The 22,418-nt window shown below is 45.9% G+C and overlaps 1 protein-coding gene and 1 long non-coding RNA gene across 4 annotated transcripts in view; one reads left to right on the top strand and one right to left on the bottom strand.

The window, feature by feature from the left end:
* Window positions 1-22,418, top strand: part of LOC142009242 (uncharacterized) — a 67,387-nt gene that overhangs the window by 35,689 nt on the left and 9,280 nt on the right. For 2 of the 3 annotated variants that reach the window (XR_012644389.1, XR_012644388.1), the window contains 3 exons: window positions 14,417-14,480; window positions 15,607-15,695; window positions 18,840-21,572. This is a non-coding gene — a long non-coding RNA (uncharacterized LOC142009242). The remainder of the gene's footprint in view (window positions 1-14,416; window positions 14,481-15,606; window positions 15,696-18,839; window positions 21,573-22,418) is intronic. The other variant, XR_012644390.1, reaches the window with a different exon arrangement.
* ATP6V0D2 (ATPase H+ transporting V0 subunit d2) overlaps window positions 1-22,418 on the bottom strand; it is a 28,382-nt gene that overhangs the window by 3,009 nt on the left and 2,955 nt on the right. Inside the window, exons 2-6 of the mRNA XM_074986997.1 lie at window positions 13,156-13,327; window positions 10,313-10,491; window positions 8,239-8,318; window positions 5,927-6,004; window positions 1,165-1,341 (exon numbers count right to left, since the gene is read on the bottom strand). Of these exons, the coding sequence (XP_074843098.1) occupies window positions 1,165-1,341; window positions 5,927-6,004; window positions 8,239-8,318; window positions 10,313-10,491; window positions 13,156-13,327 (686 nt within the window). The remainder of the gene's footprint in view (window positions 1-1,164; window positions 1,342-5,926; window positions 6,005-8,238; window positions 8,319-10,312; window positions 10,492-13,155; window positions 13,328-22,418) is intronic.

Genomic DNA, 22,418 nt, shown 5'->3' on the forward strand with positions numbered 1-22,418 from the left:
ATGACAGTACATCTTGTACAGGAGCTCTGTTGCTAGTGGACAGGAAGGTCCACTGGACTGGGATGCTTGCTTGTAAATCCCTGTGATCTGTAGATGCTGAAGGCTGCTTCCTGTGCTTTCATGGCTGCCTAAGCCCCTCTTCTTTGAGTTAACAGCTGAGAAGCAGTGGGGCCAGTTAGGGCTGCAGGTGTGGGGTGAGCCCTACACCCCACGCTATTTGCACTTTCTAAAAGTACTGTTGGCTGTGGAACTTAAGAGGTATGGCCCAATCATTTTACAGCAGTGGTCCTGTACTAAACCAGCCCAGCTGCAGCTGGATCAATCTGGAGCATCACTCCAGCTTCATAATCACACCACCAGTGAAATTTATCCCAACCCCACCGCTCTCAGTTGCGGGGGATACTGGACCAAACAATGTTGTAGCCCAGCACATAGGGAGTTTGTTCCTGTCCATTAAAATGCAGGAAAACTCACTGAGAACTCGACTGCTTGTGAAAGCGGCTCATGCCCTGTGCAGGTAGAAGAGGGGGGAGACTCCCAAGCTGAGGGAGACCTGGGGTCAATGTTCTCTCTATTTTTTAATTATCCATGTGTGGATTTTTCCATTCATGCATGGAATAAATTTTTCTGTGTGCACCAAGACGTGTAAATGTGCACCATGAATAGAATTAAACACCAGCCTGTGGGCACTCTGCTAATAAGCTGAGCAGCTTGGCTGCACAAGTACACTTCTTACAGGGGACACTGCCTAGGTTCCCTGAAGGATGATAGTGGACAAGTGGGGACTAGAACTACCTTGGGACAAGGGAAAAACATAATCTGCAAGAAATGTCAGGCTTGTCTTCATTGCCAAAAAATCAATGCTGTGACCTTTATGGTATGGGAACACGTTTGCTCCTAGGAAGGTATGATTTGGCCCTGCTTTCATGGATCTGTGATGGGCACCTGTCCTTGTTCTACACTGATGTAATCAGAAACTGAGAACAGTAAAGTTATACCAAAAGCGTTTGATTCAAAACACTTTTGTTTTGGATCCTTTGAATTTGATTCATGTCTTGGATACTTGACTTTTTTTCAACAAGCCTTAATCTTGCATGTGCAGGGCTTTTCTTGGAAACCAACATCCTGGAATATTTTGAAAGATATATGAAACATCTTACGTACTGCATAGTAATCTGCCACACACTTCACTTGCTCATAATCATCTGCATTCGCCAGCAGGTGTAATCCTTCCGGATAAAGTTTTCCACAAGTTGGATATAATTTCTCTCTGTCGTCTTTACTCAGCTCCGTGTCAAATGAATTAATGGTGATAATAAAGGCACGTCTGTCTGCTTCAAACTTAATTTATAAAACAAAACAAGTAACAAACTTAATTAGAGAGCCTGATTCTGGAAACAGCATCATTATGAGTGCCAGCATTTAATGGCACAAGTAGTCAGTCCCATTAAAGTCTAATAGGACTGCTCAACTCAGTAAGTGCTTCACTTCATGAAAGTGTTCACAAGGAGTAGGCCCTATCATTTTCAATACTACTTACACTAAAGAGAAATTTTAAAAAGTTAAGCTTTCATTCTGTGACTCTTACACTGAAATCTCATCCCAGCCACTGTCCCACTTGCTTATCTTTCTATTTCTTGCTTCTCACAAAATTCTGCAGACTAACTGGAAATCTTTTCCCTTTTCCCATGTGGATTTAAGTAACAGTTGCTCAAAACATTACAAAAGGAAAAGGAGATAAGAAGTAGATTGCATTTACTTCAGTAACTTCAGTGTGTTGGCAAGCTGCTGTTGAGATTAAAGGTGAAATGGAAAAGTCTAAAAATAGTTGCTAAATGTGTAGACTTAAAACAACAGATAAGGTTGTGGCAGAGGTGAACTGAGACATTTTCCCTGCCATGTTTGGGCCTTCAGGTGCCTATGTTTTCTTTGCACTAAATGATCACTAACACCTAGAGCACAGAACTATATTTCTTCTGACAGATTCAGAAGTCAGTGATAGCTACCACTGCAAGGAAAAGTTTGTAAAATTAATGCCAGTGTATAGCCCTTGTTTTGTTCCTCTGCATAGCTGAAAATGTTACTTATCACCCTGAGAGATTTAATTCATATGTTAAAGATAAGTGAAAGTTAAAATGATTTTTAAATTTATTAGTTCTTTTACTGACTTGGGACCAGAAATTGCCTTTTTTTTTCTTTAAGCAAAGTATATTTTTAAAACCAATAGTGATTCATCAAGTCACTGGAGCTTGCTTCAGAATTTTCTGGATCAAAATACAGCATGAGCCAAATTTAGGCAGAGTTTGCGGTGCTTCCAAGTGTGTGAACTGTCACATACTTTGGTGAGCAGAGAATTACAGTTTTCTGTTGAGCAATATAATTTGTTTATATTTTAGCAGATGCAATACTGTCTTGCAAATTTAGGAGCACATGTACATTTCTCGATCCTGAGTGTGTAGCCTAGAACAAGTTGTAACAGTGCCCCAATTGCCCTTTGGTGCTAGTTTCAGCATACTTAAAGAGAATAAACAGTGGAGAAATGATTAGAAAATAAGTCTGTATGAAAAGATCTCTGGTTAATAAGTAATAGAGCCAAATCCTACTTGCCTTATTAATGTGAGGAGGCACATCAGCTCCAGTGAGTGTACTTTCGTGAGCAGGAGGATTCAACCTATGTGCCTACGCTGGATGACTTTTAGTTATAGCTGTATTATTTTGGGAACAATGCACATTGTATATTATGTTTGAATATAGTGACTTTTTTTAGTTTGGGGAATGATCATGTGGAAATAGTTCCACTGAGTGCAGGATGGCTGCACGCTTGAGCAAGGTTTGAAGGATCAAACCTGAGCTTACATGTATGCAGTGCTTTTTTATAAAGAAAGAGGTGCTAGTACTCACCCACCCCATCCCCTGGCCGTGGGCCCACAGCCATGCGGCTGGGAGCCAGTTGGAATGCTGAGCACCGCCAGCAGCCCCAGCCATGGGATCCCTCTTCACAGGGCAGGGGGACCCCGCACCACTGTGGCTGGGAGCCAGCTGGGGCATGGAGTCCCAACGGTAGCCCCAGCCGCAGGAACCCCTGCTAGGGCACTGTGAAAAAAGGTGCCCATACCAGCACATACCAACACAAAAAAAGCACTGCATGTATGAAAGTACAGAACAAATGCCAACTTCTTCTTTGTCCGAAAAATGAAACTTCTTTATTAGCTGTCTTTATAAAAAGACAGACTTTCCAACGCATGTTTTTAGATCAGTTTAATGTTACAGAGGGAGAAATGCTTCTATAGAGACCACTACACTGATCACTAACTGACCTAAGGGTGATTTTCAAAAATGCTTAGCACTGAAGTCCCGTTGTTCTCACTGAAGTCAATAGTAAAACTTCCAGTGACTTTAACTAAAGCTGGTCAGGAATTTTGTGTCTGAATTATTTTCTCAGGGAAAATGCTATTTCTGCAAAATAAAAACTTTCCACAGGGCTGTCTCAGTTTGTGCAGAAGATGGAATGAGATATTTTATTTTTTATCAGACCAACCCAAATAGAAATATCTTGTTTTGTTCTGTGTTTCATGCTGAATCAGTTCAATAAAACATTAAATTGCATTTCTATATCAATACGTAGGCCTGCATTCTCTCCTATAGTCTGAGCTCCCTGGAGGACTACATTTTCCATAATATAACACAGATTGCATCCTAACCAACATCTCTACAGGAGACATTTAGGAGATTTTCTGGGAAATATAAGCCCCTCAATTTGGCACTGGTTAGACAACAACTAAATATTGCATCCAGCTTTGCCCTCCCCTTTAAAGGGTGTGGACAGAGAGGCAATGAAAATGATGGAGGCTGTGGTACATAACTTATGAGGAGAGACAGAGGCCTGGTCTACACTAGGGATCAAAGTCAATCTCAGATACTCAATTTTAGCCACGGCATTTGCTTACCTAGAATCAACTTATCAGTATCGACTTTCTTCCCTGGTGTAGAACAGGGATCATTGGGCTTGGGCTGACATCCCTTACTATATGTTTCAGCCTGGAGTACCAGGTTTGACAGTGGAGTCCGGAGAAATTGATTTTGCTGCATCTTCACACATGTGGCAAAATTCATCCCCGGAAGATCAATTACAGTGTGCTGACCACCCCCTCCCCCCCGTAAGTGTAGACGTACCCTCAGGGAACTGGGCTTATTTAGTTGGTAGAAAAGAAGAATGAGAGGAGTTTTGATGGCAGCCTTCAGGTACTTAAAGAGGGTTCCAGAGTGGATGAAGCTAGGTTATTCTCAGAGATGGCAGTGAAGGAACAAGGACCAATGGTCTGAAGTTGCAGTGGTGAAAGTCTAGTCTGGGTATTAGGAAAAGTTACTTCACTAGAGGGTGATGAAGCACTGGCATAGATTATCTAGGGAGTGGTGAAATCTCCATCTGTAGAAGTTTTTAAGGCCAGGATTAACAAAGCCCTGGCTGGGATGATTAGTTGGGATTGGTTCTGTTTTGTGAAGGGGTTCAACTAGATGACCTCCTGAGGTCTTGTCCAAACCTAATCTTCTATGATTCTAGGAGCCTTGCCTGGCCTACCACAGATGAAAATGGGGGAATGAAGCTTCTGAGCTGCCTTATGGAAGTTGTAATATAGGCATGGGCAGTGGGTAAACCTAGGTCTGGAGGACACAAGGCCTCAGCCCCACCCCTTCCTCCTGAGACCCTGTCCCTACTCCCTATGGGACCCAAGGCCCCCCCCCCACTCTAGGGGTACCCTCAGCATCGGTGGCCCAGGGCCTGTAGCCTTCCACTATAAAACAATTTAAAAATTCTACATTGTGTCAATTTGGGGTGAAAAAAAATGTTGAAATATCCAGATTTCCTGAAATGCTGACTCTGCTTTAACTTGAAATTAGAATTAGATCAAAAATAAACACTTTCAAAAATCACACTCCTCTGATAAGTACAAGAGGGGTAGCTGTGTTAGTCTGTATCTGCAAAAACACCTGAGGCACCTTATAGACTAACAGATATATCAGAGCATAAGCTTTAATGGACAAAGACCCTCTTTGGCCGTGTCTACACGTGCCCCAAACTTCGAAATGGCCATGCAAATGGCCATTTCGAAGTTTACTAATGAAGCGCTGAAATGCATGTTCAGCACTTCATTAGCATGCGGGCGGCAGCAGCGCTTCGAAATTGACGCGCATTGCCGCCGCGCGGCGTGTCCAGACGGGGCTCCTTTTCGAAAGGGCCCCACCTATTTCGAAGTCCCCTTATTCCCATGAGCTCATGGGAATAAGGGGACTTCGAAGTAGGTGGCTTCCTTTCGAAAAGGAGCCCCGTCTGGACGCGACGCGCGGCGGCAAGGCGCGTCAATTTCGAAGCGCTGCTGCCGCCCGCATGCCAATGAAGCGCTGAATATGCATTTTAGCGCTTCATTAGTAAACTTCGAAATGGCCATTTGCATGGCCATTTCGAAGTTTGGGGCACGTGTAGACGTAGCCTTTGTCTGACATTTTCATTCTGCCAGTTAACACTCTTTATAAATCAGTGATTTGAGACCTTCAACATTCAGAACCTAATTTTTTTTTGAAAGATGTTAGAAAATTCCAAATCAGCTTGTTTCCCTCCTTAAACAACTATGTTAACAAATCTAAGAGATCTGGTACTACTACACATGTTGGTAACTCTCTTTTACTGCGGCAGTTGTAGAGAAATACTAACTGAGGCTGATTTTTCTCTTGCAATGGGCTGGCTATTTCTATAAGTAACACTACATTTGGACCTAAAACAAATGTTGTCATATTCAGAAAAAAATAGAGTGTCAGGCAAACTAGTTTCACAAATCGGGGAAAGAAAGAGCAGGAAAAGCACTGTAACTAATTGAGATAGAGAAGCCTTCTGGAATACTTCAATGCGTAAGGACTGTGCTCTTCTTACCTCAAGAACAGGGCACATTATTTCTGCTGTAGTGCCTCCTTGCTTTTCGCAGAACTTATAGAAAGCCTCGAGATAAGACTAAACAAAAGGAGAGAAAAAGATACATTTTAGAAAACTTCTTTGAGACCCCAGTCCAGTGAAGCACATAAGCATGTAGGTATTGCAGCTGAATTGGAAAGGGACACTTGCTTACTGAAAGGCAAACATGGGCTTAAATGCTTTACAAAATTGAACTTGAAAAATTAAAATGTAGCCTTCTTAAAATGTTAGTAATATCTAAACCAGGAGTGGCCCAACTTCTTCACCTCTGGGCCTCATCTGGGTATTGAAATTATAAGGCAGGCCACTGCATCACTTGTCCCATTCTGCCATCCAATGCTTCAAGCAGGGAATGAGGTTGGGGACTTGTCCTCTTCCCCGTGCCTGCTGGGCAATCCTGCTGGGGAGTGGGACTGGGACATGGAAGCTTGCAAGACCCCGACCCTGCTCCTCAACGGAAGGGCTAGAATGTAGCAAGCCCTGGCTCCCTAGCATGAGCATCAGAACAGAGTAATTCCCTGCCCCCACTCTGTAGCTGGGTGGCAGAGCCTGACAGCTAAAGTGAAGCTGTGGTAGGTTGGCCACATCCTGCAGTTTCTCCATCTCTGATCTAAAGGATGTAATGACGCATATATGGCATTCTTCCTGCTGTCTAAAGAGGACACTGAAAGCCTCTGAACTCCAGATCCCGTGAGCCTCCACTGCACAGGAAACAGGTGGCTGAGGAAAACTCAGTTGTCCAATTCAAACGGGGAGTATGGAGGCAGGTGCTATAACTGTGCATCTGTAACTAGGAGGAAACATAAGCCTGCCCCTATGCCTTTCAAAATCATAGCTTAGGTCACATTAGCCAACAAAGCAACTGCAACTTGGGGCTGTAGAGCACATCCACTGCCACTGTGATCTAGTGAGAGTCTCCCACTCCATTGGCCTTGGAGCTTTCTCAGGGCATGACCTGTTGTGTGAAACCCCCGAGTGCCAAAGATGTAAACTCTGTGTTAGTAACTTTTGTTTTCTGAGTCATCTGCTCTTTTCTGTAGGATCCCCTCGAAGGGCATTGTTACTGTGATTTTGTGGAAAGATATTTTCTTCAATATTACAGAATCTCATTTAAGGAAACTGTCACAAGCTCCACATAACAAACAGCTAATCATAAATTGAGGCAACCCTTTGAGAATCTGTCTGTGGGGTTCAACGGTGGAACCAGTACATTAGCATCTGGAGGAAGGGCTAGAGAGCTCATTGATAAAATTCAGAGGACCCTGGGAACTCAGACAAACATGGGGCTGGGAGCTGACAGGGGGTGAACTGAATAGTGGCTTCTCTTTTTGTTACAAAAAAAGCACAGTGTATATATATATATACACACGCACATTATATACATTATATATAATTATATATTATATTGTATATTATATATACATTATATATACAGTATATATATATATATATATATATATATATATATATATATAATATTCACACAAATCGTTGCTACAGTAAACATCCAGTAAGTACAGAATGAGACATCACAAAGAAGAAATTGTTTTCGTGTGCTCCTGTACCAATGCTACAGACTAGAAAAAGCAGCATGAAATTAAGCAAAACACTTAGCTTTAAATATATAACTGGCTTAAAAGATACATACACTTCATGAGCTTTTCCCTTTCGTCAGCATTCAGAAATGTACACTAAAACTTCAATATTTGAAAAAATTCTATCAGCTCTATTGGTCATAGACAAAATGTCAATAATGAACTTTTCTAAATGAAATTTAAAGTGATAGAATTAAAGTAATTAGAAACCTTCAAGTTATTTACCTTCTGTATATAATAGAAATATTAGTCATGCCCAAAATTGTGGGAGTCTAGAAAACCTACTTCAGTTCTCTTAAGAGCCAACAATGCTGTGATGTTAGGCTGACAATTTAAAATGACTTTTAGTTATTTGTAAGCAAATAAATAGCTTACACCAGCAGCATTTTCATTAGTGAGATTTAAGAAAAATGGAGAATGGATAGAAGATACAGTAGATTGGTGAGGAGCTAGTCTACAGAAACTAAGCCACTCCACACTGGACAGGGAAAGATGGAAGGAAATAGTGAGAGAGGCATCAGACACCTACGGGCGCTGAGCCCACGGTTGATGATGGTGATGATGATGAAGAAAAATAGCGTGGTGACAGTTCTCAAAGTTTAGATTTTCTATATTTTCTTGTGAATTTTTTTAACTTTTATAGGAATTTCACAGCATCGTATTCCAAGAAGCATTTACCTTATATACTTTGTTGCGCAGAATTTCAATGTTCATTTCATCCAAGTCATTTTCAGACAAGCAGTCTTGAAAGAAAGGAGCTGAAAACAGAGTTTAGGTTACAGAATCAATTCCTATGGTGACGTGTGTATTCCTGGCCAGTAGCAATCTAACAGCTTTGTGGTAGCAATCTAGGAAGTGTGTTTTCTATTGACCAAGAAAGTGTAATTTGAGGGACAAGTAGGAGGAGAAAGAGGAAGGTAAATGTGTGAAATTCTCTCAGTTTTTTTCTTTATACTGGGATTCTGCTGCAAAGGTAATCTATCCAGCTGTTGGTGCCCAAATCTCCAGAGGGCACCAGATGTGAATGTCTAATTAAGGCCCTAACCCTGTGTTTCCCAAATGGTGTTCTGTGACATCCAGGGGTTCCACAAAGTGAAAATAAGGGTCCTGAAAGAAAATTGCTCTTGGGCTCCCTGCCCTGCTGCCACTGAAACAGTAGAACTAAATTTCATTAGTTTAATGGCCGGCAGGGGCAGCAGGAGGAGACCAGCCGTTAAACAAACTTAATTAAGTTCCATTATTTCAACAGTGGCAGGGCAGGGATCTGTAGAGAGCCCCTCACTTTCCCCATTAACTGAGCAGCCACATCCTCTCAGCTCACCCCTGCCAGTGGAACACCTCCATGCCAGCCCTTCTTCCGGTGGATGCAGGTGGCCACCGGACATAGGCTCCCCAGCCAGCGCCATGGATGGGTTAGTCCCAGGAGCTGGTTTGGGGCTGCAATGGGTTAATCCTGGGGAGTGGAGATCAGGTTTAGGTCTAAAAGGGATTAAGCCTGGGGATGGAGGGGGCAGGTTTGTAGCTGAGAGGCGTTAAGCCTGGGGATGCAGAGGTGGGTTTGTGGGATCGGTGAGTAAAGCTTGGGGATAAGGGGTGGATTTGGGGGCTGACAGGTAAGGCAGGTAAAGCCTGGAGATGGGGGCAGGTTTGGGGGGGAAATGGGGTAGAGCCTGGGAATGGGGTTCTGCAAAATTCTTTTGAGTTTACAAGGGTTCCGTGGCCAAATAAAATTGGGAATCGCTGTCCTAACCTATTCCCTGGAACTAAGAAGTAGTTGGGCTGGGCTTTGGGGGGTTTCCAGAAGCTGAGAGAGTGAAGAGCAGAATCTTTCTTCCTAGGCCATGGACTTGCAGCCACATTGGTGGTGTGGCCTCCCTAGCCATACCCCTTCTGTACGTTCTTGTGTACAGGGAGGAACAGAGGATCCATAAAACCAAGGATCCTCCAGCCCAACCCAATCTTTCCCTAGTCTATCTCTGCGCTAGGTCCTTTACACAAGGAATGCCTACAGAGTTGGGCTCAACACAGTGCAGAGGGTGTATGGCAAATCATATCCCACTTTGTTCAGTTGAATAACTTAAAAATACAATGTGTGTGACTAACAAAGCTATTCCAAGTGTTCCCCATATTCCTTTGCCTATATATTGTACCCACACCTCATCCCTTGGTCTGTTTCATCTTTTGATTGTAATTCAAGGAAAGGATTGGCTCTCTGTTTGTATTGTGTCTACCAAAATGGGTGCCCACCCCGACTGGGTTTTTTGGTCACTGCACTAAAATAAATATTTAATAATAATAATAACAACAGGTAGCACCTGAAGAGATATGTGCAGGATTTTGTCCAAAATGTTTCACTTACAGAACCATTTAGGAGAAAATGTCAAAGTTCAGTGTCTACTCTAAAAATTTGCCATTAACAATTCAACCATTAACAGAGTCACTGGATATTTCTGAAAGTAAGCTATAAAAATCAGATCTAGAGTAGCATGTTTTCTTCTATGTGATTACAATGCAGGTTAAATAAGCATTGTTAATCAACTATCTTATTTTAAAATGGTTTTGTGGAAAATATCAGAACAGCACATCAAAACTGCATCTTGTTCCACAATTACTTGCCAATTACTTATAGGTTAAATAATCAAATCATATAATATTTGGTTAAACAAATGCTGGTATCATCTGAAATGAAATTACTAGGTGTATGTGAAGAGGAATATCTGTAGAAAAATGAGAAATCATTAGATTTTCCTACCTAATGGCGTGTCAACCAAAATTGCATTGAATAGCTCCGCAGGGTTTGGAGCAATGCTGACTGCTTCCATTTGCTCAAAACTGCCCAAAGGGTGGCACTTGGGAACAAGGTCAGCTATGGGTCGCTGATGCAGTGTACCAGTTATCAACAGAATCACATTGTCAATCATATAGCTGTACCTGAGTTTGGAGGAAAAAAGTTACAGAACAACTTGATTTCTTATTAGGAAGGTTGGCTTTCGAAAAATACAGAAATGGAACAGATATTTTGTACATATAAAAGTAAACCTAAACTACCAAAATACTTGCTCTGTTTTCAGTTATTCAGACATCAATATCTCATTGACAGATAAACATCTGCTCGATAACATTAATTTTGAATGCTGGTGCTGCTTTGACACATAGTTGCATTTGGAATTTTTCTAGTAAAGGACTAAGTTTGAATATAAGAAAAATCTTTTTATTCAGCATCATACCCTTAGGATGTGGTTTTGATTTAAGATCTACCAATACTTTGCACCAATAGTGCATCTGATGAACTAGAAGCTGATGCAGTTCAGGGATACTGCTATTTCCCTTGAGGAACATTAGGGTAACTGCAGGTATCTAATGTGCCTGTATTAAAACATCCTCTGGAACCGCCTCTGTGATGGAATTCTACTTTTAAGTGTCTTATAACTGGTGAACATTATGATTACAGTGCTGAAGTGGATGACCCTGGTTTTTCAGATCCTTCAGGATCCTTAAGACCAGCCCATGGTTATACTGATCCTCACAGAGATTTCTTCCCTTTTAGCAGCCTTCTGTGGGTTTTACCATGAAAGTGAATGATCTGGGCCTGTATCAGTAACCCTGAAATGGAAATGCAAACACCATCATTGATGGACATTATGTTGCTATGATACTGAAGAACTTTGGGGCTGTAACATGTGAATGCAATATATTTACATAGGCTATGTCTGCATGAGAGGGTTTTTCCAACAAAACCAGGGTTTTGTTGGAAAAACCCACAGTGTCTACACGCAAAATGTGCTTTGTTGACAGATCATTGACAAAACCCGGCACATCCACCGGCAGTGTTGTGCCTCTTCACACTCTGGAATAATGCCTTCATTGATGGTTTCCTGTTGAGAAAAAAGCCATGTAGATGCTTTGGGGCCCTTTTGTCGACAAACAGGGTTTCTGATTCTCTGGGCAGCCGTGTTTTCTGAGCCTCCGGTAGGTCCTCCTGTCAAGAGAGCAGCTGTACAGTTTCTTTCAATCTGTTTTGTGCATGGACATTATCTGTTGATGGAGATTTTTCTGGAAGATGCCTTCTGATAGTAACTTCTGTTGACAGGTCGCTGTAGTGTAGACGTTGCAGTATTGTTTTGGCTGGAACATTGAAAGGATGGATTCTACTCTTCAATTTTGCTTCACTGATTCAGAAAATATTAATGGAATTTCTTACATATAGTTTGAAAGGTGGTTAAAGGATTTTGAAAATGTAGCTAGTAAAGTGAAAGGCAAGTCATATATTATGTAAGTGTGGTCCATGTTGCAAAATATCACCATGTATGCTGTGGGAGAGGGAATATGTGCATGCAAAACTGTGAAATGAAAACAGCAATCATTGTGAAGGAAATTCTGTGAAACAAGAGTGGTTAATTTTGCACAAATTTTGTGCCTAATTGTTCTTTCAAAGTCACTATGATGTTTTTTAGTATGGGAGCAAAATTGACTCAGCCATCTTTATTTTGACAATGAGGAAAAATGATATTTTACTTTTATTTCCAGAGAAAAATATTACTAGCCTAAATTAAGCAGGAAAGTTAAGTCTTCCAAGTTGTCACAGGCTACGTCTACACGAGCCCCAAACTTTGAAATGGCCACGCAAATGGCCATTTCGAAGTTTACTAATGAAGCGCTGAAATGCATGTTCAGCGCTTCATTAGCATGCGGGCAGCCGCGGCACTTCGAAATTGACGTGCCTCGCTGCCACGCATCTTGTCCAGACGTGGCTCCTTTTCAGAAGGACCCCACCTACTTCGACGTCCCCTTATCCCCATCAGCTCATGGGAATAAGGGGACTTCGAAGTAGTTGGGGTCCTTTCGAAAAGGAGCCCCGTCTGGAGGAGACGCGCGGCGGCGAGGCGCGTCAATTTCGAAGTGCCGCGGCCGCCCGCATGCTAATGAAGCGCTGAATATGCATTTCAGCGCTTCATTAGTAAACTTCGAAATGGCCATTTGCATGGTCATTTCGAAGTTTGGGGCACGTTTAGACACGGCCACAGTGTATTAAAAAGTAAGATAAGAACATGTACTGAAATTTTTACTATGCAGAAGATATTTTGCTAAAAAGCGCAAACCAGCATAAATCAGGTTCATGTTCTCTCAGTAATAAGTTGTTAAGGTCAAGACCAGATCAAACAGCACTTACATCTTTCAAGTAAAGCTATTAGGACCCAATCATTTCACTAAATACCATAGGAATTCATACTTAGACTTCCACCTTGAAGCAAGATAGTTTGCTATATGTATGGAAATATAACATATGTATTCTGCACTACATCTTCTCGTTTATATCATGAGCTACTTCATCTTGCCCCAAAAGTCCAAACCCTAATTATATTTTGAAAAAATTAAATCTGTCCTTTGCCTGTCATGTCCTCTGTCCCAAACAAAGAATACAACTTTGAAATTGTTCATCTATGATGTAACAAATAAGAATAGATTTTTTAAGGTAGGTTTCCAAACCCTGAGTTACACATCTTTAAAATGGTACAGTGTTTTTTGTGTGTGTAATTTATCCTAACTTACTTTGAATAACTGTGGCAATTGAAATGAACAGGTAACTTAACTTACGTGATGAAGTTCAGAAATGTGGCAAGTGGTTCAAAGGCATGGTTTCTAAAGTAGTGAAATTCTGTGAGTAATTTGGCTTTCAGTTTGTCATCAATGGTCGAAACGGTGAGAGGACCAGTTTCATTGGCCAAAAAGTTGCCATAGTCTGTGGTCTGTAGATGTAACTTCAAGTCTACAATTAGAGTCAGAAGATGTTATGAAGATAAACTGTCACAACCTAGGAAAGGACAAATTGTGTGTGGCTACTCAAAGATTGTATTAAGGCAGGGTTGCCTTAATCTCCATAGTGTCTCACCAGTCATACTTCGGGGTGATGGGCTGAAACAGCTTATTCTTCCAAGCCACCTGCTCTACCTCACCCCTTCCCCAGTCAGCTGTGTTCACTGTCTTGGCAGTTTTGTTTCTTAAGAATGCTGTTTCACTACTGTAACCTGGTTTCAGCTGACTTTAGCCGTGTCTACACGTGCACACTACGTCGAAGTAGCGGCACTAACTTCGAAATAGCACCCGTCACGGCTGCACATGTTGGGCGCTATTTCGATGTTAACATCGACGTTAGGCGGCGAGACGTCGAAGCCCCTAACCCCATGAGGGGATGGGAATAGCGCCCTACTTTGAAGTTGAACATCGAAGTAGGGCACGTGTAGCTGATCCACGTCCCGCAACATCGAAATAGTGGGGTCCGCCATGGCGGCCATCATCTGAGGGGTTGAGAGACGCTCTCTCTCCAGCCCCTGCGGGGCTCTATGGTCACCGTGTGCAGCAGCCCTTAGCCCAGGGCTTCTGGCTGCTGCTGCTGCAGCTGGGGATCCATGCTGCATGCACAGGGTCTGCAACCAGTTGTCGGCTCTGTGGACCTTGTGTTGTTTAGTGCAACTGTGTCTGGGAGGGGCCCTTTAAGGGAGCGGCTTGCTGTTGAGTCCGCCCTGTGACCCTGTCTGCAGCTGTGCCTGGCACCCTTATTTCGATGTGTGCTACTTTGGCGTGTAGACGTTCCCTCGCAGCGCCTGTTTCGATGTGGTGCTGCGCAACGTCGATGTTGAACGTCAACATTGCCAGCCCTGGAGGACGTGTAGATGTTATTCATCGAAATAGCCTATTTCAATGTCGCTACATCGAAATAAGCTACTTCGATGTAGGCTTCACATGTAGACGTAGCCTTTCTGTCCCCAGAACTTCTGGCTTATGTGGACAGAAGCTAGGATAAACCAGGAGTGAATCTGGCCCTGGAACTTTATTAGAGAATTCTTCTGTTTTTCAGGTGGATCATATACGTCTCAAGAAGGACTACAGCCTTAAGTACATAAAGATGTATCAGCACAGAGGTATACTTGTAATGGTACTCTGTAGATCAGAAATGGTTCCCAGCTAAGTTCTTTATAGTGCAGCGTAAGAGAAGTCACTCTTATGCTCTTCTGGCATTTGGGCCCCAACCTTTGGAATTTTCTAACCTCTGCTGATAGCAGCTCCAGGGGGCTATTTTAGAACCTGGAATTATGGGCACAGGAAAATCCTATTTGTGCTTTCTGTAGGGGGAGGGAGTGGGGGAGTTACTATAGTAACCCTATATAATGAAAGGATTCCCCATATGAATTTATTTAAATATTTCCCCCTGGCTTTATGTCTATTTTGCACTACTGGTGGCAGAGACAGATTTGGAGCTATTTAGTATTCAGATCTCTTCAGCATTCCTTTTTAAAAAATAAGCCACTGGCATACTCTAATACAATAGTTACATATGCTACGGTACCACTATTGTAAGATTGTAAGTGATAGGGGTCTGAGATAATGTGTTTTTTGGTGGTCCACAATACATTTACAAATGACTTCTGAAGTGGTGTTTAGTAAAAAGTAGTAAACTTGCTATAATGCCTGATATTCATAGCCCTGCTGCATGCAGATTTTCTGCTGAGATGAAGACGATCGACATACACAAAGCAACCACCAGACTGAGCTCATTACAGTGATCACATTCAACACAACCACCTTTGTCAAACAAACTCACTCCAGTTAGTACCTGTGCATCTGCCAGTGTTTCTCTAGGGTTTCCTGCCCTAGACTGAATGCAGCCAGTATGAACTCCTTCCTTTTGAAGGAAATCCACGTTAAACAAGTCTTACGAAGCTAAACACAGGATTCTGTTGACAAAAACATTGTAAATATTATGTGCTTTCAAGCACATAATCCATAGACAATGGAGTCGATAACTAGAAGTATCTGGATGGATGCAATACAGGTTTCTTTTCTAAGTCAAAACATACTTAGCTTACTCCTAGCGTGAGGAAAAGTATATATCTGATTCTTTTATCATGTTCATAATAATGCTTAAAATCAAGTCTAAAGATGTAATTTTTGTACTTACCCACGTATTGTATCACACACCTATATTTTCTGTGAAGATGAAAAGTGATAACTTTGCTTTCCTTTTTTTTCCTTTTAACGTACTTGTAGGGTGCGAGAAGACTTTGTAACGGTTGAGAGTGCAGTCCGACCCCTCTGTGAATCCTCAGGGGAATTCCAAACAGACCAGTCTGTGCAAGGTAAAAAGCTGCAAAACAGCTAACCCTGCCATGGCAACAACTGCAAGCATAGCACGCTTGCCAAAACTTCAAGGCTATGCTGGCAGTAGGCCACAAGAGATAGTGATAAGGAATGCATAGGCAATTTTAGGCAATCTTATGTTAATGAGTTGAGCTTTATCAGCGAGTGTTAGGAGGCCTGTTACAGAGCCTCTCCCCGAGCGAAGCTCCGACGCATCGGATTTTCCCCCACTGGTGACTGTGGCATCTCCGGGGCTCCCGTCGTGGGTGTCACACGCTTTCAATAAACCAAATATAGCACTCGTCTTCTGGGTGCAGCCTCATTTCTGGGGATCCCGAGCCTGGTTGGTTACAATTGGCGCAGCGAGCAGGGTTCTCCAGGTACAATGCCTTTTTGGTCAAAAGCAGGGGAGGCAGGGAAGCCAGCGCTGTCCCTGCAGCGCATACCAGGATGGCCCTCGACAGAGCGCTGGGGGCCGGTAGCACGGATGGTGGCCTGTTGGGCAGCCCCAGCAGACTGGCTGGAGTTGCAGGAGGCAGCAGGCATGATGCCGGTACAGGTAGAAGGGGCGTTGCGTCGGCTGCGGTTGAGCCGCCAGCCAGGGACAGAAAAAAGGGCGGTGGGAGAGGTAGCATGGCTTTTCCTAACTGCCCTCCGGGCCCTGGATGATGAGCTTCTCCGCTTGCAGAAGGTGCTGGCAGGGAAGGAGCAGGAATGTCGCGATTTGGTGGATGCGCGGGTGATAGCACGGGAGGTGGTTACCTCGCAGTCTGAAAGGATGCAAGAGTTAACCCATCAGCGTGAGGTGTTGGCGGCGAGAGTGGCGAATCGGTGGCGTGTGAAACTAGGGAAAGAACCGGTGTCGATGGCCCAAGTGCGTGCGGTCCTTGCGCTAGCCACTTGGGACCCTGAAACCTGGGATGGTAACATTTGGAGCTCTTCCTCGTCTGAGGAGGAGGAGGAGGTGAACGGGGAGGCTGTGCAAACTGACCCAAGACAGGCACGCCCCATTCGGGAGCTGAGGGCAGAAGGAGGTCGCTGCAATGAGGTCTGGCGGACGTTTAAGACAAGTGAGTTGCAGGAGATGGTGAAGAGTTTTAAGCAGGAGCCAGGGGAAGGCCTTTTGGCCTGGCTGGTGCGTGTGTGGGACAATGCAGGCAACACTGTGTTGCTACTGCTTGCGGAACTCCACCAGATGGGTGTGCTGTCCCAGGATTCACAGGTCCGACAGGCGCTGCAGACTATGCAAGGTATTACTGATGCACAGGGAAATGCTGTGGAAGCGCCGTCCCTGTACCACTGGTTGACTACGGCGGTGGACCAGGTCTACCCCTCTCCGGGGGAACTGGAAGCACTGGTGAGGCCCTGGCGTACAATCCCAGAAGGGGTGAGTGCACTGCGGCAACTGGGCATGGCTTGGGCTGTGGCTTTCATCGACATAAGACCGGACGATGTAGAGGTCCAGAAATCCATCAAAGCTTGCCCCCCTTGAGCTGAAGGCCTCCCTTATGGCTGTGGTCATGGTGGTGAACAGGCACATAGGTGACTTGGTTGGAACGTTGATGCAGTTAGAGACTGTCATAGGTGCAAAAGCGGTCTGCGTTGCAAAACGAAAAGGTGGTCAGGCGGGAGCCCCTGGACAGGAGAAAGGGCACACTCGGGTGACCTGGAGAACCATGTGGATGGACTTGCTGAAGGCAGGAGTCCCCTGTGAGGAGATCAATGGTTTGCCAACACCAGACTTGTACAAGCATTGGTTACAACTGCTGCCTACCCAGCGGAGTGAGGATGTGGGTGCCTCCAAGAGGGCTGGCGAGACCCAGGCACCACAGAAAGGTACAGGAGCTGCGGGGAGGACTGAGCCCAGCGCCCCTGTTGACTGGACCCTTCCCCCTAGGAAGTGACGGGGAGGCGGGTCCCCTGGGGTACAGGCTGTAGCGGTGCAACAGGTAGCAGGGGACCGGCGCCCATTCGTCCCAGTAACCATCAAGTGGCCCCGGGGAGGGGAGCAGCATGTGTTAACTCTGTTAGACACTGGAGCTGAGGTGACCATTCTGCGTTCTACCCAGACTGCAGGTCACGCGGTGGTCGTGCAGGGCCTCGGAGGAGTGGAGACCACCGCTTATTTGGTGGAGGTCACCCTCACGCTGGGGAAAGCCCCTCCCTTTTGGGCGACTGTGCTGGCTGCACCTTTAGGTGAATACATCATTGGAATGGATGTCTTGCGTGGCTGGTGTGTGGATACGCAGTATGGTCTGTTTGCCTTTGGGCACCCCCGATACATTCAGGCAATCAGAACTGTGGAGCCCCTACTGCGGGGACATCCCAAATGGGACCCTGTGCGCCTGCTGGTTCCCCAGACCCCGGTGTCAGTCAAGCAGTACCGCATTCCTGGCGGAGAGCATGAGATCAGTGACACTACTGCTGCATTGCCACAGGCAGAGATTATTCGCCCCACGCTGAGCATCTTCAACAGCCCCATCTGGCCAGTGAAGAAGCCGGGTGGATCGTGGCGCATGACAGTGGACTATCGAGAACTCAATAAGGTAACCACGGAGCTCACGGCCGTAGTTCTGGACATGGTTACCATCCTGGAGCGCATCACTCTGGCGGCCTTGCCATGGCATGCAGTCATAGACCTGGCCAATGCGTTTTTCTTTATTGACATTCATCCTGAGAGTCAGGAGCAGTTTGCCTTCACGTGGCTAACAAAGCAGTACATGTTTACCGTGTTACCACAGGGCTTTAAGCACTCCCCGACGATCTGCCATTAGCTAGTGCAGGCCAATCTGGAGCGTCTGGACCTCCCTGACCAGACGGCCTGCTACCATTACAATGACGACGTTATGATCTCGGGACCAGCTGAACCGACTGTTCAAACTGCCCTAGCCACCGTCGTAACAGGTTTGCAGGAACGGGGGTGGGCTATTAACCCCAAGAAAGTGCAGGGTCCAGCCACTAGTGTGGTCTACTTGGGTGTACTGTGGATGGGTACAAACAAATACATTCGGCTGCAAGTGCGGCATACCATCCAGGCATTCCCCACACCCTTGTCTAAACAGCAGTTGCAAACCTTTCTGGGCCGTCTCGGTTTCTGGTGTGCTTTTATTCTGCACCTTGCTTTTCTTATGCATCCTTTACAGGAGCTTGTGTGCAAGGCCACCCAGTGGAACTGGACAGAGAAGCACGAACGAGCTTTCGACCTCTGCAATGAGGCAGTGGTGGCGCACGCCCACCTCACTGCACCGCTGCAGGGCCAACCGTTTGAACTGGAGGTAACAACCGTCGGCGACATGGTGTCCTGGGGTCTCTGGCAGCAGGTAGGAACCCAGCGAAAAGAACCTATTGGCTTCTGATCACAAACACTCCCCAGAGCCAAAGGTGGGTACACCCCCTCTGGAAAAGCAGATCCTAGCAGTGGTGTGGGCTTTGCAGGACACTGAGTGGGTCACGGGCGTCGCCCCTGTTACTGTATGGACTCCGATCCCCTTAATGGGGTGGGTCACGGATACCTCTGAGCGTGCACATATGGGAGTGGTGCAAGCAGCTACCCACTTCAAGTGGAAACACTACTTACAGCAGCGCATGCGCTTGGGAGCCCCCACACTTAACTGTTCCACATGCCCTTCTCCTGGGAACCATTACTTTTCAGCATGATCCCCAGCTAGCGGATGAGCTACCTGCCATCGACCCACCAGTAGCCCTCTCGCCGGTGGCGGAGGCACCTCCGTTGGATACCGTGCCTGAGGAGAGGAGAGAAAGAATCTGGGTAACTGATGGGTCTGCTACGTACACCACAATGGGACAGAAACAGTGGCGAGCAGTCGCATACGCCCCCTATAGGGATAAAATCGCCTTTGCCTGGGGAACAGAGTGACGCTACGGACCCTGTAACCATGGCCTGGCTGTGGCGCTGGTACCTCTGGACTGCTGTAGCAACGGCCTCAGAGTGGGGCCCCCGTATCAGTGACAGCTGCAACGTATGGGTAACGTTGGCACAGACTGTCATCAACGCATCTGCCTTTTGTCTGCCCCACAGTATGGCCGTGGGACAGCTCATGGACACATGCTTCATAGGTGTCAGTGCTACTCCTGCTCTCTTGCAGAACTATACCCTTTTGCGTAACTTTGCTTTCACTGCTCTCATATGCTGTTGTCAAGTCTGTTCCACAGGTGCATGCTGTATTGTCATAAGAGCATCAACCACCTCACTTGATTCCTACTAGCCTCGGCATTCACACAGGGTCACGGGGAGGAGTGTAGGGTGCGAGAAGACTTTGTAACAGTCGAGAGTGCAGTCCGACCCCTCTGTGAATCCTCAGGGGAATTCCAAACAGACCAGTCTGTGCAAGGTGAAAAGCTGCAAAACAACTAACCCTGCCATGGCAACAACGGCAAGCAAAGCACGCTTGCCAAAACTTCAAGGCTACGCTGGCAGTAGGCCACAAGAGATAGTAATAAGGAATGCATAGGCAATTTTAGGCAATCTTATATTAATGAGTTGAGCTTTATCAGCTAGTGTTAGGAAGCCTGTTACAGAGCCTCTCCCCGAGCGAAGCTCCAACGTGTCGGGATTTCACCCACTGGTGACTGCAGCTTCTCCGGGGCTCCCATCGTGGGTGTCACGCGCTTTCAATAAACCAAATATAGCACTCGCCTTCTGGGTGCAGCCTCGTTTCTGGGGAACCCGAGCCTCGTTGGTTACAGTACTGAACTATGGTAAACCCTCGATATAATGGACTAATGTGGGGAGGGGTGTTCATTAGACAGAAAGTCCCTTATATCCAAGGGTTTACTCACCTTCCCAGCTCCTCTTGGTTCCAGCTCCTCTCTGCTCAGCACTGCAGCTCCCTGGTGACTCCCTGAGAGCAGCAGCTCCATAGTTCTGAGCCACTGGCGCTCAGGGCAGAGCATGGGGGGGTCCTTAGGCTCCGAGCTGCCACTTTCTGTCCTGCCTCTGCTCTCTATCCCAGCTGCGGCGTGCGTGTGTGCGAGGACCCAGCGGTGGCAGTGGTGGCTCTCCCAGCCATGGCCAGGCACCCCGCAGTTGCAGTGATCCCAGCCGCATCCAGGGACCCCGCAACTGTGGTGATCCTATTTCCTTTGAGCGGAGGATAGCGGATGTCTGTTATTACCGATGTCCAGTAAAATGGGGTCTGCTATATCGAGGGTTTACTGTAATATGTCGGGCTTAGAATGCTTTACTGTGGCAGAGAGGAATAAGAATCAAGCTTCCTGTGATCTATTTCAGCTTTGCCACTGTCTCATTTACCTTAATTTACTCCTTGTAAATTCATTCTGAGCACCTTGGGATACAGCTGCTCTTATGGGGCCTTCCTCTCAAGGTGAGGGGGCTTTTCAACCCATAACGCTGAAACCATCTCAGGCATCAAACTCGGCAGTGATAAGGTCATCAGAATAGACATTGCATCTGCAGTGTTGCTGCAGCACGTTAGTCCCAGGACACTGCAGAGGTAAGATGGGGGTGAGGTAGTATCTTCTAAGCTTTTGAGCTTCCACAGAGCTCTTGAGGTCTGAGAAACTAACAAATTTCACTGCTAAATACAAGATTTGAACAAACTGCTTAATATAAGTAATTAATACACATTTCAAGAGACCATTCAAGGTGAAGTGGCCTGTTAATATGCCCTCAAACACAGTGAGGAAAGCTGCTGTGGCAGTTCTTAGTGGGTTACAGATTGCTGCAATAAACCAGGAGTCATCTTTATTTAGTCCCTGATTTTTAATGTTTAGCCAAGTGATGAATGTAAGCTCTCACGCTTGTCTTTTGAAAGTATTATGCAGGTTTCCTCTGAGGAGCAAGACTGATGGAAAAGATATAGAGGCGTTGTTTTGTTACAGATGTTCACCCACAGGTAATAGGGTGGTTTGTTTGTTTGTTTTGGAGACTTTAAAGTGGCACAGTTGTATCACTGCAGCTGCACCATGTAGCTGCTCTATGCCAATGGAAGGGAGTGCTCCAGTCTGCATAATTAAACCCAGGGCCCAGAAAAATGGGTGCCCCTGTACCCTGACCCACTCTGCCTGGCGATACTGCAGGGGAGCAGGATTGGGCTTTGGGGGCTTGCCACACTCTGCCTGCTCAGTGCTCCTGCTGGGGAGTCAAGAAGCCCCCATGCCCAAACCCTGCTCCCCCCACCCAGGCAGGAGAAGCCGCTGCACGCTGACCCTACTCTCTGGCAGGGAGGGAAATGCAGGTGGAATGAGTGGCAAGAGACTCTCTGTGGAACTGGCCCAGGGCCCCACAATACCATAATCCACCTCTGATTAAATCCAGTGAGTGACAGTACCTATATTGGGGAGAATGCATGGAGAGCCAGGTGTGTCCAGCCCCCATCCCTGGAGCTGCACCAGGTAGGCACCCTATCCCCAGACCCCTCCGTGCCAGACTGGACCCCTGCACCCGCATTCTGCTCCTGCATCTCCTTCCCACAGGCCCCCACCCCCACCCCACTCCTGTAACCTCCTTCCCACCCAGACCTGCACCCCACTCCTGTCCTGCTCCTGCAACCTCCCTGCTGCCCAGACCTCCCACTCTCACCCCTCCTGCACTTCTCCTCACACCCAGACCCTACACTCCCACCTCCATTCTCCTACTGCACCCTATATCCTGCCCAAACCCTGCATCCTCACTCCCGGCCAACTCCTGTCCCTTACCTCCTGCTCAGACCCCACAGCCCCAGCCCAACTCCACACCCCAG

The sequence above is a fragment of the Carettochelys insculpta genome, chromosome 2 (genome assembly GCF_033958435.1).
Source record: "Carettochelys insculpta isolate YL-2023 chromosome 2, ASM3395843v1, whole genome shotgun sequence".
Lineage (NCBI taxonomy): Eukaryota > Metazoa > Chordata > Testudines > Carettochelyidae > Carettochelys > Carettochelys insculpta.